Consider the following 18,754-nt stretch of genomic DNA (forward strand, 5'->3'; position numbering starts at 1 on the left):
CCCACCGCTTACGATGATCAAGATAATGATGTTTCAACATCTTTGAACAACCAAGACAGCCCTCCCCAAACATTTGCATCAGCTTTAAAACAAAATATTCCCATCCGTGGTGTTTTTAACCCACATTTCGAACCTGGGACAAGTTCTCATCAGATTTCTGTACCGGTTTTCCTTGCTGATCGTGCCAATGTGCACAGTTTGTTAGCCATTCATGCTCAAACCAATCATTCTGGCTTGAACCAGCTAATAACCGGACAAGCCAACTATCAAAAAAAAAAAAAAAGTATGCAATCTTTCAACATAACTCTATTCTCATTCTTACTAATTTCAAAAGTTAAGTTTCCTCCATCGGTTAACTTAAGGTTGTCGATTTGATGAATGCTTCTGTTAATCTTTGTTTTTATAGGGATTGATCCAGAATATGTTGATTTTGGCTTAAGAAATTGTCAATGTCAATATTGCGGTGCTCTGTTTTGGTCTGCAGAACAGTCCGCCAAGAATGCTTCATCTTCAACCTTGCAGTTCACCACGTGTTGCATGAGTCAAAAAGTAAAATTCCCACGCGTTAAACCCACCCCTCCTTATTTGGATGATTTGTTGAATCCCAAAAATTCTCGAAACAGCTTGCAATTTAAAACAAATATTAGATCATATAATTCAATGATGGCATTAACATCAATGGGAGCCAAAGTCGATGCATCGATCAACAAGGGTCGGGGTCCTTATGTTTTTAAAATTAATGGTCAAGTGCATCATTTGATGGGTTCTTTATTGCCTCTGGAGGGCGAAAATCCTAAATTTGCACAACTGTACATTCATGATACTCAAAATGAAGTCAGTAATCGTATTGGTTGTTTTAGTGGATCAGAAACGGTTGAAAAACTTGACCATCATGTTGTTGATGGCCTCATTAAAATGCTAGACGAGTGTAATGAGGTCATTAAACTTTTTAGGCTCGCTAGAGATATGATTGATGAAGGGTCCACAAGTCATTTACGTTTGCGTTTATACGGTGCACAGGCTAACCATGATGCACAATATAATTTGCCGGCGTGTGACGAGATAGGTGGCTTGATAGTTGGGGATATCGGCGAATTCCACACTGAAAGAGATATCATTGTGGAGAATAGGACGCATGGCCTACAAAGAATCACAAAGTTACATCCTAAGTACATGGCACTACAATATCCTCTTCTTTTCCCCTACGGTGAAGATGGGTATAAGAAAGGCCTTCCTTGGAATCCGGATTATAAAGGGAAAAAACCAAAAACTGGGGGAGTATCACTGAGAGCGTTTCTAGGTTATCAAATTCAGTATAGACCAGGACAAAATGACACCCTATTGAAAGGTGGTAGATTGTTTCAACAATATTTAGTTGATGCATATGCCACGCTTGAAGAAGATAAGTTAGATTTTATTAGGGCAAATCAAGATTCTTTTAGAATAGAAAATCTTAAAACAATTCATGAAGCACTCAAAGCAGGAAATACAAGCAGTTCTGGTGTTGGCAAGAGAGTCATCTTGCCAACTTTGTTTACTGGCAGCGTTAGATATATGATAAATAATTATCAGGATGCATGGCCATATGCCGTCACTTTGGAAATCCTGATTTATTTATTACTTTCACCTGCAATGCTAAATGGCCTGAAATTATTGAAGATCTACGTGATAAACCTGGTTGTAGGCCTGAAGACAGGCCTGATATAGTCTCCCGAATTTTTAAAGCAAAGCTTAACCAAGTGGTAAAACAAGTGGCTAGCTTGCAAGACATATATTTAACCATCTTAACTGCGGAAGCAAACGAACTGTGAACTACATATTGCTTCTGTTTCTTCAGTTTCTTATGGGAACAATCCTTTTGCATTTTTTTTTCTTTTAACATTTGTGCTTCGGAAATGTTTTTTCTTAATGCTAAAACAAGTGGCTAGCTTGCAACACACATATTTAACCATCTTAACTGCAGGAGCAAACAAAGTGTTAACTGCATGTTGTTTCTGTTTCTTCAGTTTCTTATGGGAACAACCTTTTTGCATATTTTTTGCTTTGAACATTTGTGCTTCGGAAGTTAGCTACTTAAACAAGTACTTGAACATTCAGTTTCATCCTACTAATTGTGTAACAGGAGAGATTAAAAAAATGGCATAAATTGTACATACAGAAGAACACAAACTTTATTCTTTTCTAGAGTCCCTGTTGGATCAGTGGTTCCCATCAACATATAACTCTGAGCACTAGAAATTTTCCCTTTTTTAAAACTAATATTTTCCTCTTTCTTCAAGAATGACAAACGATGTTGCAAATATGATTCTTCTACACGAATATGAGAAGACATCAACTTAAACGTGTTGTAATCATCATCCATCCCGCAGTAGCTTAAGGCAATTGGAAATACAGAACATGAAGGAACGAAACCCATCAAGGAACTAGAAATAGTGAAAAGAAAAAAAAATTTAATAGGATGTTATATAATTCGTAGACATGTATAAAAACAACAATATGGCAGCCATTTAAATAGATAGAAATATAACCTTACTTTTGGTTGCTGCACGCCTGTTGCAAAAAACACCATTGAGTATTTTCCAGATCTTTCATCAGTAACTCCATAAAATAATCTTTCGGCACCACTCCATGGTATAGAAAGGCAATTAAATTCTTATTGGACATAGAATGCAGTACTGACTTTGTGTCTTATTTATGCAGTTACGCTTGAAATGTGTCTTCTTCATGCAGTTACGCCTGAAACAGTTGAGCAACGTGCGGGTTTATTTCCTAGTTACTTTAGTCTAAAGAAAGCGTTGGAAATGGCACTGTAGAAATGAACAGTGACTTGAGAGTTATTTACAAAATTGCCATCGCTCTTTATTCTTCGTTCGGTGAGCCATGCTTCAGCCAAAACAGGTGCTCTCTCCATTTTTCATCTCTTCCATACTCAAACCCTAGCCGCTCCACTTCTCTCTCTCATCTCCCTTCGTTAGCTCTACCTACAACTCAAAACCTCGACAAAACACACTTCCCCTTCTGCAAAAGCTTTCTCTCTCATTTTGCTATCTATGTAAACCCGAGAGAAATTCCATGGAAACATCACGCCTGCAAACGAAGTTGCAGGCCCACACACAAGCAAACTCCATCTGGAAGCCGAAGAATCCAAAGGTAAATCCCATCGAACTCTTCGATTATGAACGTCCATCGTCTTCCTCCTCATATTCTTCTTCTACTGCTGCTTCGACCAGTAGGGATACTTGAGGCCCGAATCGAACGGTCAGGGTTTTGATGAAGGGTTTGGCGGGTTCGACGATCCGATTTTTCCAGCGCCGTCGGAGATGCTGCCTGAGGAGGGCTTCGCTCTAAGAGAATGGAGGAGGTAGGGTCTCGAATTCTGATTTTTTTCGATTGAACCGATAGTTCTGTATAGCAATTAAATTTTGACTCCTTTGTGCAATTTAGTTGAAAGTTGTTGGTTTTGATTTGGTTCTACTCTTTTAGTTGAAAGTAGTCATTTAAGAACATTTTAAATATTTTTGGGGTAGAGCAAAAGTCCAATTCGGACTAGAGGGTTGAGCGGGATTTTGGGGGTAGGGTTCTGAGGGAATGGGCCGCGGTGACAGGGAGAGTGCAATTCGAGGGACAGAAAGAGAGAGGGTTGTGTGGTCATCAGTCCTCTTTTACCTCCATGATCCATTAGCTTTTTCTCTTTTGTGCTTTTTTCATTGTCATAGACTCTAATCTCCTTTTTTTTCTCTCTCTAAATTGGTAAAAATAACTTCCATTTTTGTATTCATTGAACAAAACCCAGAGAGAATTTCTCTCTCAAATCAGTGTTCTTTGATTCATTTGGTAAAAACCCTTTTGGATTTAGAGGCAGATTAAGGGTTTTGATTTGGGCAGAAACCATGGCAGCTCCAAAACCAGAAGAGATAAGCCATCCAGCAATGGACCAACTCCAAGGCTTAGAGTAAGGCATTGACTCAAATCCCTCTTGGGGTATGTTTATTTTTCCCCTTTTCTCGTTTATTATTCATCTTTTCTCAAACCCCAAATCTCGACTTTTTTGTTGGGTTTTAAAATTTCCCCAATTTGGTTCTCATTTTTTGTTTTGAAAACAGGGGAAACAATAGCTTTGGGTTTCCAACACTACATTTTGGCCTTGGGAACCGCTGTGATGATCCCCACATTCCGTGTTCCTTTGATGGGTGGTGATGATGTGAGTTGATTTTGTATACCACTTTCATTCAATTCATATATCGTTGTGGCCTTTGTTCAATTGGAGACTAAATTCAAGTAAATTTGGTGTATTATTATGCTAATTTCTTAAAAAAGAATTAAGCGTCAGTTTCGCATAGCAAAAATGGTCAAGATTGAATTTTTTTTTTTAATGTTTGTGTATTTTATATGGACTGATATGGATGATGAATGTGCTCCTTATTTGACTTAATTGATTAGGGTGACAAAGTGAGAATAGTGCAGACTCTGCTTTTTATTCAAGGAATCAGCACACTTCTACAAACATTATTTTGAACCCGATTACCAACCGTAATTGGAGGGTTTACACATTCATGGTCCGAATAATATCCATAATTCATGATTCACAGTTGATGAAGATTGAGGACAATCATGCGGTATGTTCAATTTTTATCTCACTTATGCATTTAATTTGGCTTTGTGCAGCTTGAATTGTGTTCTTTTGTTGACACTTGATAGAAACCAGGCTGAGTCCATTCTTTCCCCTGCACGAATGCATGAATAAATGTTTTAGATTTTAATCATTGTGACTAGGAACATGTGCGTCTGTATAGATGATTTATTGATGAATTTCATAGAGTTACTTTGTAAATCCTTGCCAAAATTTCGTTCAGCTAGCAATTACTTAGTTTGCATTCCTTCATAATATTGTAGACGAAAGTTTCTCAAACAGCTTTAACAATCTACCTTACTATTAATCTGGTGGTTTCTGAGATATATGTTGGCAATATGCTGATTAGTATCTTTTGTTCTCTCCCCTTCCATCTCTAAGAATGAATGTTCGTATATCTCAATTTCAATTTTCATTGTTCATGTATCTCAATTTCAATTTTCATTTGTTTTTTTTTTTCCCACACTTCATTTCATCTTCAAGTGCTTTCTTCAATTTTTATTTGCACTTTGTATTGAGTAACACAATTATTCATATTCCCATTAGATAAATTGTCAGCCATCACACTGAACAAAAAGGCTGGTTTCTTCAATTTTTCATTTCTTTTTCCTTCGCTTTAGAATGGGAAATTGCATTGTCACTTGGGGTTCGCATTGTTAGTACGCAAAGACACACTGCAAACAATTTTACTTTTTATTGTAAGAAACTTGAGTTATTTTCACATGTGAAAATAATATACATTCCCTTATATTCCAACGGGCAACAAGAGAATAATCTTTCTTACAGGAAAAGAATAGATCCTATGTTAGGAAGATACAAAGCTGGAGTATTTGCCAGACAAAATTGTGAGCATTCTTTTTGTTTTTTTTTTAAATTTTCTGAAGGAGAATTCTTACCACTTCTTTTTATTCATAGAAAATTGTTGCTTATTTATTCTATGGAAATTATTTTTAAAGCCGAGTAAAGAAGAATGGGAGACAATAGTCATTGAGTGTGAAAATTTTAAGCATTGAAGAAACAGAAGAGGAAAGATTTAAACTTCGAAAACTCAAAGGGTTGCAAAATGTGGTGTCTTCCTTTCTCCTCCTTTTCTTTTGTTGTTTGGTACTTTTCTAGGTGATGGGTTGGTTTCGAATTTCTGAGTTTAAAGCGGAACAAATTTTATTTCTTGGGCCAATATCAATTTTAAATTTGATTTGAAGTTGTATTTTGGGTCAATGTTGATTTTAAATTTCAGTTTGAAGCTCAATTTTCTTGGGTTAATGTGAATAGGAACTATGAGCCTAGAACTGCATTGGTTGCTTTACTGAATGGAACAATACAATTAGTGGATAGTAACAACATCCTTTCCTACTTTCTAAAGCTCAGTATCTTTATTTTTGCTCAGACCGGCTCACTTCACTCTCTCTCTCTCTTTCTCTCTCTCTCTCTCTCTCTCTGTGATTCTCTCTGATTCTGGGTTCCATAATGCCATTTTTGCTTCTGAAGAAACCTAATTGCAGGTTCCTTTTCCATTTCCAAGTTTCTGTTATGCTTTGTGCTGCTGTATTTTCTGTTGTTAATGAGGCTCGATTGAAATATGCATCATATTTTTGAAACTCTTTATCTCATTGTTTTTTGAGTAATTTTCTGGAAGTGAGGTTGAATACCAATTGTTGCTTCTTTTGGCTTGCATTGTATATAAATTAAGTTTATTCTGACTGTTGTCTTAGGTAAGGGGAATAATAATCTTGAGAAGATTGCTGAAAAGTAACCCACTGCATGCATAATAGCTAGGGACTGACGGTTATTTCTAAATATTAAGTTAATCTCCCTTCATTCATCTGTGGTTATATTTTATTACGGAAATCTACTGGTTTATATTATTTGTAGCAGTCCCACAAGATCTGTTTGCAGTCAAATATTAGTATTGATTTTTCTTTTCTTTTATGCCAGAATGTGTGGTATAAATTCATTCTCGATTGGTTTGTATTGAAAGTTTGTAACTTTGATTTTTGTGTTTTAGGGTTTACTCATGTGTATTATGACCTAATAAATGGCCACTGTGCAGACGCAAATGTGCTTAAGTGTGTGGTTAACTGTTTTTTATATGCTTTGTTTTCTTAGGATTGGCATGTTTAGTTGTTTTGTTTGGGGTTCTTGGGGTCAATCACTTTCATTGTTATTAGACTCGGGGGGGTTTTATTTCATTGGAGAAAAAGAATACATGTGACTGTTTGCCTAGGTGTATGTACAATTTTACAAATACATAAATTTTTTGATTGAGCTAAAGAAAGCGGTGTTATTTGATTGAATAATGAACCCCTAACCGTAGGTTATCCTGTATTTTTCTTATCAATATTGTTCTCATGGCTTTATGTATTCTTGATATTATAGTGAAAAATTAAAGATATTGGATTGGGGGGAGGATAGCTGAAACTGTTGCTCTTCGGGCGTCGTTTCAGCAAGAGGTTGCTGTTTGGCATAAGCTTGACCACCCAAATATCCCAAAGGTATAATTAATATATATTGGTTCTTCATCTCAGTGTGCATAAAGTCAAAATAGCTTCAGATGAAAACTTTGATACCGTTTGTTTTCCTAACAATATTTTGGTTATCAGCACTGGTAGGACATGCAATTGCATTTTAATTGTTCTTGATGCAATAAAGCCAATAACTCACAAGCGTCTAATTGAAAGAGAGCTCGAGGGATTTGGCATAAGGTCAGTCAGCTATAGCTTTGTTTCTGGTCTGTAATTTGTATAGTTTTGTCATTTTGTTACTTCAGTTTAGCAGATCTTAAGGCGATTTATGCATTGTGTTGAATTTATTCAACTTAAATGTGTTTCATTCATCCTAGGTGTTGGCGTCTGTTAGGTTTCTTCGAGATCTGATTTTAGAGAGCGATTCACCTCATATCATCATGACCATGCACGAACCACAGTTAATGAATTAGGTTCAATTTCGCTATTAAAATTTCATTGGCGTCTGTCAGGTTTTTTGATACAGAATGTAAGTGACCCCACTTCACGTACTCTGAAAGTATCTAAGCTTGGTAATGATTTTGACGGGCATGTCTGATGCCTTCTCAAACATGAATAGCCTGTGGGGTTTATGATTGATATCAATTCCAAATTGTGGAATTGATATCAAAGGCAGATTGTAAAACTGATATCAAAGCCAATAGTAAGTGTCTGGGGGCTTCTTGGTATGATAGTTATGTCTGTTCTGTGTTTGTTTTATTTCCGTCTGTTCTTAGAGCGTACTCCTTATCCTTTGATATGTAATTTGTGTTAGCTTAAACGAAAGGTTTGTCTCTTCTCAAAAGTGATGAATCCAACATGTTACTCTATGGTCTTTAAATCCCACGGTGTGTTCGAAGTGCTGGATGGGTTGTGCTTTTACAAACCCTAATAAAATTATATTTGAATCATGCTGTCTGATAACTTTGTTTTTCCTTTTTTCCTGTTTGTGGTTTTTAGTCTGTCATTTAATTGGTGTAGCTTTGCTAGGATCTCTGTTCCAACAGTGTGTAAAAATGTCGTACCCAGTGCACAAGGCTCCCGCTTTACGCAGGGTCTGGGAGAGGTGAATGTCGGGTAGCCTTACCCCCATTTATGGAGAGGCTGCTCCCAAGTCTCGAACCCGAGGCTGTTCCAACAGTGTGTGATTAGTGCTAATGGAATTTCAGCACTGTTTCTGAGCTATTGTTCGAATTATTGTATTGTACATTCAATTAAGCCAATGAAGCATGTGTGCCAACGAATTTTTAAGAGTTCGGCTTCGTTTTCTCCCTTTGGTCTTTAATATTTAAGTGTGAGGCACCTGGTTGTTGACTAACTGAGTCCCTTCTCTAAGTTTTTTAGTAGATATTGTGTAATTTGCTTTTATGAGCACTTCTTTAAGCTGTCAAGTTCCCAAAATGTACAAGGAGATATCAAGTTTAACAAGTCACGAACTGTGATCAATCCAAATGCAGTGAAATTAGAGATTTTACACTTAAAAACTCAGTTAGCTTTAGACCATAGGATTAGCATTTTGCACATGTGAGTATCATTGACCTGCTCATTTTATTTTTCTAGATAAGAAACAAACTGTCATTGAAGAGAGAAGAAAGTGTACAAAAACAAAGTTTCTGTAAGCTTGCATTTATTTTTTGCATTTATATGCCTAATATTTTAATTCCTTTTCTTGGCATTACCTATTGAAATGGTTGCCTACACTACAGGACACATTTGTGTGAACTACATGTTTCTTCTGTTTCTTAAGGAAACATAATTTTTTTGGAAACCATATCTTTCTAATCAAAGACGTTCAGGTTCTTCCCACTCATTGTACAATGTGTTTGTATGCTAGCTCACTTGAATGTATATAAAAGCAAAACTGCTTATCTTATCGACCTTATTCACTCATGTATCCTTTCATAATTGTGTTGAATTTATTCAACTTAAATGTGTTTATATGCATTTTTTTAGTTAAACTACTATATTTTTGTTCAATTGACTGCAACTCATGCCGCAGTTTGCTTCACAAACCTCTACGGTTAGCTTCCATACAATATGTTGCAAGTTTGAGGATATCTTTACATTTTAATTTCTGCTCTCTAGTTGCTTCAAGTTTGTAATTTTACGTGCTACACTGCCGTTTAAGGCATATGTTGCACAAGTGAGGTACATAGACTGCAAGGCATATATTTTGTCGTCTTAACTGCAGGGGCAAAATATGTGTAAATTGCAGCTTGCATTTGTTTCTTCAGTTTTGTATGGAAACAAACCTTCTGCTTATTTTTGCCTTTGAAAAGTTGTGGTTACAAAATTAGCTACTTGAACAAGTCCTCAACACTTTCTATTTTTAATTACCTGTTGAAATGGCTGTTTACACTGCATGACACATATTATATATGTGAACTAAATGTTTCTTTTGTTTCTTAAGGAAACATAACTTTTTTGGAAACCTTCTCTTTCTAATCAAAGACGTTCAGTTTGTTCTCACTCATTGTACAATGTGTTTATAGGTCAACTCACTTGAATGTATATAAAAGCAAAATTGCTTATTTTATCGATCTCATTCACTTATGTATCCCTTAGTTTGTTCATAATTGTGTTGAATTTATTCAACTTAAATGTGTTTTATTCATTCGATTACGCCTGAAACAGCTGGTTCCCGTGGCAACGCATGAGCCTAATTTCTAGTTATTCCTAAAATTGAAATGTCGTACCTGGATTTGTCAATGCAATGTTATGCCAAGTATTGCACGATAAAGAACCATAACATAATTTAATTTTCCACTTATACTCCATAATTGTCCTTAGTTTACTAACCAGTACATCCTATGATGATTTTTTTTGCATTTTCATTCTTAATCAAATTGCATTAACTTAGTGCAGTTTCTTAAAACCCGTTCCCTTGTCATGACTTCATATTAAATCATTAAAACATATCTACTTTGTAATCATGTTGCGTAAGAGTAGTTAAGACTTAAGTAGCAAACAGTCTGCAAGTACAACTTCAATTGTTTAGATGCACCTACACAGAAATTTTGCATGGCTAAAGAAACACAACTTCAATTCAGCGTTTGCATTTTATTCTAAGTGGTAGTTCGAGGATGAAATGTGCATGAACAGAACGATAAAAGCAATTATGTCATGCAAGTTACACCTGGCTTTAGCTATGCAGAAATTTTTCATGGGAAATAATTAAGCAAGCTGCTTTCATCAGTTTCATACAAGGAAAAAACACCCATAATCAGAAAGAAAGCTTCCCTCTCCTTCTCCAAAGAAAGGAACTTCAGATGGGAGACTGTTGTAACAGCCAGTCTTTTGTGGTCCCTTCTCTTCCCACTGAGGTTTTCCTTCCTTGCGTGCAGCCATCTTTAGGTCACCCATCCTAAAAGCAACAAGGTTGTAAATAGTAAAAATTCAATAGCAACCAAATTTTCGTCAGAGGAATGAAAGATTTTTTTAACATACATGTACTTGTCATAACACTGGAATTCACCGATTCCAGGAAACTTCCATCTACCATCACCAAAAGGATGTGCAGGATATCTGTGTGAGCAATGTTGCATAAGAAATCATTGGTCTGGCTTCATACTCGTAGTTCTAGTGTAACTGTAACATACTTAAGTTCACCAGAAGGACCATGACCAACACTAATTTCTTCTATTACAGTTCCGATTAAGAATTCAAATTTCTTAGCAAAACTTGACATGAAATCTTCATAACATTGGAGGGCAGTCCGTCCGCAAAAGAGAGGAACATGGTCAACTCTCAGTGTAAGATAGTCATCATTGGAAAATCCATTTTGGTCCCAATAATATATATGCTTATTCTGATCACCAATCTGGGAAGAAAAAAAGAAGAGGTCAACTTCTTTATCTAGATTCAAGATTCAAACTGATAGGTGTAATGAAGGCCAAACTATAGTTTTTCTTTCACATCCCTTTGCATTGATAAACTTTTTAAGCACATCGAATCTAAAATCAAGTATGCCAATGGGGAACACAGTACCATAGCACGTTGTAGAGCACGAAACTGAAGAAACATTGATATTATCTCTAGTCATCCAAATGGGTTATGTTTCTTAAAGTATGACTGGGTAAATTGAGCGTTGCAATACAGCCATGTGCATTGTACCAGACTAATAACTTCAAATGGGATTTCAAAATATCAAAGAAGACAAACCTCTATGATCCTAAGTGGAAGAGTTACACCCCCTTTTCTGCTAGAAGAAGAGTTAACGTTTGAGTGAAAAGACAAGGCAACATGCAACTTCAAATCTGAGTCAGAAATCAGATTGAAAAGCTCTTCATATAGAGACCAATCATATGCAAGAGGAGAGAAACGCTCTACAATTCCCCACCAAACCTCAACTGCAATTCCGTGGACACCTGCCAACTTGAGTGCTTTTAGAGCTACAGTTGAGGCCTTGATTCTGAAACAACAATAAATCGAGCAATATATATGGAGAGTCTGTCTCACTTGAAAGGAAACTAAATTCAAAATAAACAAATTTAGAACCATTTTGAAACGTACGTATATATAACTTGAATTGGGAAGAGATCAAAATAGTTAGCTGCAACCTTGTAGCCAATCAGACTCCGTCGTTTAAAAGAGTATAACAATTAAATTAAGAACGAAAATGCATCATAGCCTCATCAACAAAAAGTCATAATTAAACTTACTTCCTAATCCTTGGACGCCCCGTACCATCACTGCAGAAGGCATCGACAGGCATCATCACATATATGGGAATTCTGTTATCTCGGGAAGACGACAATATCGAGGACCTCGAATTCTCTCGTGCATCCATACTGCAAGCAACAAATCATCTAATTATCACACAGACACGTTTATACGATCCAATTTGAACATTCAAAAGCAATAAACTATCTCAGAAACTTATCGTCAAATCGATTATAAGCATTCGCGCCTAAATTTCATTGTTTTGAGTTTATCAGCAACCCAACTGAACCTAGTCAAGTATTCACTTCAGTAAACTCTACAGTAACTCAAAAATTTTGTAAATTTTCCTGCGTTTTCTCGGTAACCAAACAGACCGTGCAACTCAAAAGAAAACGGAAAAAAAAAACCGTAATTGTGTGAGATAAACCTGAGAATACTGTTTCTGACAAGGGATGGGCTGCAGCGAGTGAAGAAGCCTTTTTTAAAGACGGGAAGGGTCGAAACGTTTCAGAGGATGTTTCGGCGTCGGCCTTGTCGTCGAAACTGACTTCTCTTAAGCAGAAGAAGCTGCTCCTCGCTGTTGTGCATTTGCAGGCGACTGCCATGTCCGCCATTGCCATGGATCACAGAGAATCTCTCAGCGATAGAGAGAGCAAATCCCAGTGTTTGTAATTTTCATTTGCAACTGAAATGTACTGACTGACTCCGTGTGTTGTGGTATTTTTGGGTATTAGTTTTGTGGCCGCTCGAGATGCTTATTTCAACTTCTCACATATTACTTACTAATTTATGTTATTTAACTGTTTCAATTGATTGGAAAATAAAAAAGACGTGTGAAAAGTAAAAATAGATGTAGATATCACCACACAAAAGTTATCTTTGTATGATTTTTTTTTTGTCAAAAGATATTTGCATTAGGATAATATCAAGTAACTAAAATTTTAAAACAAATTTGCAAAAGTGCTACCAATAAAAAATAAACATTTTGATTTTATTCATAATTTGTAAGTATTGAGTTATGAATCAACTAGCCCTTCAAATTCCATGCTTGTTAGTAAACATGCAAAAAGTCGAGAACTCGGCGAAAGCTTGAGTTGGTTCTCCCCCATAAACCAAATAGAAGGCTGCTCACATTGTTTGGGAACCTCCTGATATTCGTTGGTATAAGCATAACGTTGATGGTTCAAAATTGGTGCGGGTGGAGTTCTCTGTCAATTTGGGACAAGAAGATCTTATTGACAGAGGTGTTGTCACTTTGTTCTAACAAAATATGGTTGATAGCTATTATCCTCTTAATACTTGATACAATTGTGAGCAGATGCAAAACATTGATGAGTCAATTGGTTAGATGTGGGCTGAGATGAAGCATAAAGCATGTTTTCAGGGAGTAGAATTGTGTTGCTCATCAGTTGCCAAATTGGAGTTTTAATATGGATCTCGACAGCTTTGTCTTCAATAACCCCCCATACGGCCTACCTGGATTGGATCAACTCTCGTAGATGGTTTTCTTGGCATTACTAAGCTGCGATGCTTCCTGCAGTGATCTAAGCCTCACATCTCTGTTTATACTTTTGACTATATATCTTAAAGCTCTCAGTGAACGGCAAAATAATTAGTCATCTGTTTCCAATAGGTCAACAGAAAAAAGTTTGTGTATAGATTAGTAATAGCAAATTCCTCTGAGGAGAAAAGATGGAAATGATGATTATTTCTCCAAGCAATGAAGACTAAAATAATTTGCCAAATTACATCTCTGTGTTACATAGAGACCCCGATCCACCTTAATCTGATCCATCTTTCTACACCGTTTTGTTCTGTTTTTCAAATTAATACACTGAAAAATTAACTGCTATTTAATTAACAATTTCACCGTTTAAATTACTTCCGTTTCAGTGTATTATCCTCTCATTCTAATCTGACAATAATTCTTCTTCCATGATCAATTCGTTATGATTTACTACATTCAAGTGTATTTTTTTTTAAATATTCTGAGGTTTTTTTACATTTTTGGCACCACTTTTATTCCATTTCGATTAAAATTAACAAATTTGATTAGAATCTTCACATTCTATACTACTCATTTACAGACAAATTCCATGAAATTTCTCAATTACATAAGGGTAAATCGCCAAAATGGTCCATGAGATTCCAAATCGATAAAAGTGGTTCCTGACATTGTCCACCATCCATCATTTTGGTCCTTCTGTTAAAAATTCCGTTAAGTGTCCCGGAGCTCTTGGCCGGAAGTTTGGGCAATTTTCAAAGCTTCGTAACTCAATCGTTTCTTAACCAAATTTGACCCATAATATATCAAAATGAAGATAGGAAAGTGTAGAATATGATTATACCTATTTCGAATCCCAATGGTTGCTGGAGATGGCCGGAAAATAGCCTCAAAGTTGACTGGTCCAAGTGAAAACTTGAAAACTCTCCGGAAACTAGGTAAACTTTAAACGTTCATAACTTCTTCAATACTCAACGAAATCAAGTGATTCAATCATACTTCTCGACGAGATGAAGAGAATGGTACCTTTTTGATGGCTATCTCTCCGTTGTTTAGCCGGAAAACGGCTCGAAAGTGGCTAACTTGAGACCAAGATAGCCACTTTCGAGCCGTTTTCTGACCAAACCACGGCGCGTTAGCCATCAGAAAAGGTAAAATTCTCTTTGTCTCGTTGAGAAATATGATTTTCGTTTTTGAATCACTTGATTTCATTGAGTTGAAGAAGTTATGAATGTTTAAAGTTTACCTAGTTTCCGGCGAGTTTTCAAGTTTTCACTCGGACCAGTCAACTTTGAGGCTATTTCCGCCAATCTCCGGAAACCATTGGGCTTCAAAATAGATATAATCTTATTCTACACTTTCCTATCTTCATTTTGATATATTATGGGTCGAATTTGCTTAAGAAACGATTGAGTTACGAAGCTTTGAAAATTGCCCAAACTTCCGGCCAAGAGCTCCGGGACACTTAACGGAGTTTTTAACGGAATGACCAAAATAATGGATGGTGGACAATCTCAGGGACCACTTTTATCGATTTGGAATCTCATGGACCAAAGTGATGAGTTATGCAAATCTCAGGAACCATTTTGGTGATTTACCTATTATATAATACATATCCATGTCCTTTTCTAATTTCTCAACATCACTTCCTCATGATTTCCCAGATGATTAACCAATTTCTATTTTCACTATCTTAAATTACACAAAATTAAAGCTTTATCATGTTATTTAAAATTAACTGACAAACACGCATTATCTGAACTCACAGCTCAAGTAAGTACTCAATTCTAAATGCTTTTAACAGCTCAAGTAAGTACTCAATTCTACATGCTTTTAACATCTTACTTTCAAATCGCAGTATTTACACTATAGTATCCATTTCTTTCTACTCATGTATTCCTATTGTGCTATGTAATGAATGCAGTTGCTTCACCATTTCAATATGTTACTATCAGTTTCTTGCTTTTGTGTTGAGTATTGTAAGACAACAAACTTGCAATGTAAACAATCCTAATTTTTTGTTGATTATCATTTGCTATTTTCAGTTGTTTTTTTTTTAGAAAAAAAAAACAAATGCCTCATATCACCAACACCAATATTTTCTGCCTTTGCTCACCTTGCAGAGTATTTGGTTCAATGGATTTACCTGGCATTGGATTACCTTTGTGTTTATCAACTATGCTCTAAACTAACTAAAATCATGGGTCTTTATTTTTCTTCAAAATTATCAACTATTTTCAGATGCTGTTTGTCAGCGTCCCTCTCTTCATATTTTCTTAATAAGCTTAAAATTTTTCGCATTACTTCTTTTAATTAATTTATTAACTTTGTAAATACTAAAACTCCAAATGCTTTTAACATATTGCTTTAAAATTGTACTATTTATACTGTATTACTGCCTTTTGTCTATCGATGAACTCCTGTTGAACTATGTGGTAAATTCAGTTGCTTCACTGTTGCAATACATTGCTATCAATTTATTGCTTTGGTGTTGAGTATTCTAACGCCAAAAACTTACAATATAAACAATACTAATTTTTGGTTAATTATAATATTGGAAGTCTTGGATGTCCAGTGGTTTATTAGGGTTTCCAAAGTATTATGGTGCTTCACTGTAAAACTGGATAATAGGGGTTTAGTTACTGTTTCCTAAGTTCCGGCTATTTTTCTTTTTCTTGTGTTTAGCAATTCTTGTATAGTTGTCAACTCCTTAATTCAAGGAGCTGTTGTTAGCTTCCCTAAGCCGCTCATTATGGCGTAAATTAAGGAAGGTTAGAGTCTTAAGGAGGGATAGCCTCCTTATATTTGCCTGTACAGTTGCGTTGCAGATTATGAAAGAAATACTAAACAACCTTTGAAAATCAACATGGTATCAGAGCAGGGAAAATAACCTGCTTCTGCATTACTATCATCTGATCTTATTCAACCTTCAATATGGCGGAAGAAAATCTTTCTGGGTCTGAAGCTAAAAGTTCATAGGTCATTTCCTCCTTGAACGTGTCTGAGATGGATGCCAACCCTAATCAAAGATTAAGCTCAGTCTTGTTGAATGAGTTTAATTACTTGCCTTGGTCAAGAGCAGTAAGTCTTGCCCTAGGTGGAAGGTTCAAGTTAGGGTTCATAAATGGAAGCATCGAAGTTCCTGATGCTTCCTCTTCAACTTATGAAACCTGGCTTTGCAAGGATCAGCTAGTTATGTCATGGCTCCTAAATTCCATGGAGCGTAAACTAGCTGAATTATTCTGAATCAGCATCCAAGCTATGGGAGAATGTCAAGGAAATGTATGGCAGTCAGAACAATGATGCACGTGTATTTCAATTAAAGAAGGACATTTCCAACTTGCAACAAGAAGGAAAACCCTTTGTACAACTTCTAGGCAGCATGAAGAGCATGTGGAATGAGTTGGAATTGTATCGACCCCATACAACTGAAGCGTCTGTGCTATTGAAGAGGGCAGAAGAAGACAAGATATTCCAACTCTTGTTAAGTCTCAATGCAGAATATGAAGACCTACGAAGCCACATACTCATGAACACCAAACTGCCTTCCTTCACCAGTGTATGTGCAACAATCCAACGTGAAGAAGTACGAAGGAAAGTCATGAACATTGGTACAAAGACCAATGTATCTGAAGCTAGGGCCTATCTAACCAATGAAAGAAAATACAAAGGGAAGAATCCACACTTGAAGTGCCAACACTGCAACTATACCGGTCATGTTAAGGAGACATGCTGGATTTTTCATCCAGAATTAAAACCTGATTTTATGAAGGACAACAAGGGCTTTCAGAAGCTGAACCGTGCTACACACAGATCCAACCATGCATCTGCCTTAACCTCAAATAGGTCTGACACATTCAAAAGCTTCACAGCAAATCCGGCTGCACTCATAAATGAGTTTGCAGCGTATCTTCAAAGCAAGAAAGGAGGCACTAAAAGTGATCAAACGGTCAGTTTTGAAGATGGAAACTCGATAACTTTGCTAGGCAAGTTTGCTGGTTTCCTGGCAGACACTGAACACATACCTCAAGAAGACATGCAAGGTATAATGAATTCATTCAAAACTGCTCTTAATGTAAATATGTTGCATGATTTTTGGGTTGTTGATTCGGGTGCTACAGATCATATGACCAACCAAGTTTCTAAGTTTCATAAGTTTGAAAAATTATGAAAACTTTCTCAAGTGTCAACTGCAAATGGTGAGAGTGCCAAGGTTTTAGGAAAGGGAAAAATCAACTTAATGTCGGACAAAATTGAGTCAGTGGCCTTATATGTTCCTTCTTTTCCTTTCCAACTCCTATCTGTGAGGAAAATCACCAATACCTTGAATTGTTTAGCCATATTCTCTTCTCACAATGTCATTTTTCAGGATTGTGTCACCAAGAAGATGATTGGTGAAGGGTTTTATCTAGATGGTCTCTATTACATATCAAAGAGCAGTCCCAGAGGTTTTCAAGCCAAGTCCAATTCATCCCAAAATAATCAATTGTGGCATCAACGTCTAGCTCATCCTTCTCAACCTATTTTGTCTTCTTTGTTTCCAAACTTAGGGAAGGATTTAATTCCATGTGAAACCTGTCATTTATCTAAGGTCACTAGATTGCCTTTTAACTCATCCTTATCTAGGGCCAGTAAGTTGTTTGAACTTGTTCACTCAGATGAATGGGGACCAACGTGTGAATCTTTTGATGGTTATAAGTATTATGTAATATTTGTTGATGATTTCTCTAAAGCCACATGGTTGTACCTTTTAAAGTCTAAGAGTGAAGTGATGGAAGTGTTTAAGGATTTTAATAATCTTGTTAAGAACCATTTCTCCTCTCAAATTCAAACCTTAAGATCTGACAATGGCACCGAATACATGTCCCATATCATGACACAATATTTGAGCAATCATGGCATCATGCATCAAACAAGTTGTGTTGGCACACCTCAACAAAATGGTGTAGCTGAAAGAAAAAATCGTGACATACTTGAAAAAACTAGAGCATTAATGTTACAAATGAATATACCAAAAAGATTTTGGTCCCAATGAGTCATGGCTGCTGTCTACATCATCAATAGACTTCCTAGCCGAGTCTTAGATTTTAAATCTCCTCTTGAGGTCATGAAAGGAAGGAAAATCGACCTTTCACATCTTAGAGTCTTTGGTTGTGTCTGCTTTACTCATGTTCAACCATATCATCGAGATAAATTGGATCCTAGAGCTCTTAAATGTATTTTTCTTGGTTATTCATCAACACAAAAGGGATATAAGTGCTATGATCCTCAGTTGAGAAAAATGATTGTATCTAAAGATGTTCGATTCCATGAAACTAATCCTTTTTTCAACAAGTCCCTTGAAACCACAAGTCAAGGGGAGTGTATCTTTGATGTGTTTCCTCTACCAAGAATCGGGCTCAATAATGCTTCAACAAGAAGAGGTTTCAATAATGATGAACCACATGCACCACTCAC

At 36.3% G+C, this 18,754-nt stretch overlaps 2 protein-coding genes and 2 long non-coding RNA genes across 8 annotated transcripts in view; 3 read left to right on the forward strand and 1 right to left on the reverse strand.

The window, feature by feature from the left end:
- Nucleotides 1-2,779: 2,779 nt before the first annotated feature.
- Nucleotides 2,780-6,385, forward strand: LOC126614711 (uncharacterized). 2 transcript variants are annotated; one of them, XR_007620496.1, is made up of 5 exons: nucleotides 2,780-3,150; nucleotides 3,231-3,361; nucleotides 3,886-3,981; nucleotides 4,104-4,201; nucleotides 4,441-6,385. It is a non-coding gene; the product is annotated as an uncharacterized LOC126614711 (long non-coding RNA). The 2 variants fall into 2 exon arrangements; XR_007620495.1 differs by having other exon boundaries at nucleotides 2,780-3,361.
- Nucleotides 6,386-6,395: 10 nt separating this feature from the next.
- Nucleotides 6,396-9,448, forward strand: LOC126614710 (uncharacterized). 2 transcript variants are annotated; one of them, XR_007620494.1, is made up of 4 exons: nucleotides 6,396-6,696; nucleotides 7,007-7,122; nucleotides 7,231-8,149; nucleotides 8,284-9,448. It is a non-coding gene; the product is annotated as an uncharacterized LOC126614710 (long non-coding RNA). The 2 variants fall into 2 exon arrangements; XR_007620493.1 differs by having other exon boundaries at nucleotides 6,396-7,122.
- Nucleotides 9,449-10,162: 714 nt separating this feature from the next.
- The window catches only part of LOC126614698 (inactive beta-amylase 4, chloroplastic-like), a 57,250-nt gene continuing 48,658 nt past the window's right edge, over nucleotides 10,163-18,754 (reverse strand). For 2 of the 3 annotated variants that reach the window (XR_007620488.1, XR_007620489.1), the window contains one exon: nucleotides 10,273-10,495. Coding sequence is in view for 1 of the 3 variants with exons in the window: in XM_050282355.1 (XP_050138312.1) it covers nucleotides 10,330-10,495; nucleotides 10,579-10,656; nucleotides 10,731-10,951; nucleotides 11,293-11,542 (715 nt within the window). In the remaining 2 variants the exon portion in view is untranslated. Of the gene's footprint in view, nucleotides 10,496-10,578; nucleotides 10,657-10,730; nucleotides 10,952-11,292; nucleotides 11,543-18,754 lie in introns of all 3 variants that reach the window. The other variant, XM_050282355.1, reaches the window with a different exon arrangement.
- Nucleotides 16,899-17,695, forward strand: LOC126614705 (uncharacterized). Its single transcript, XM_050282362.1, has 2 exons — nucleotides 16,899-17,340; nucleotides 17,667-17,695. Exons 1-2 carry the CDS (start codon nucleotides 16,899-16,901, stop codon nucleotides 17,693-17,695), a joined length of 471 nt encoding a protein of 156 aa, XP_050138319.1.

This window comes from Malus sylvestris, chromosome 3, assembly GCF_916048215.2.
Source record: "Malus sylvestris chromosome 3, drMalSylv7.2, whole genome shotgun sequence".
Lineage (NCBI taxonomy): Eukaryota > Viridiplantae > Streptophyta > Magnoliopsida > Rosales > Rosaceae > Malus > Malus sylvestris.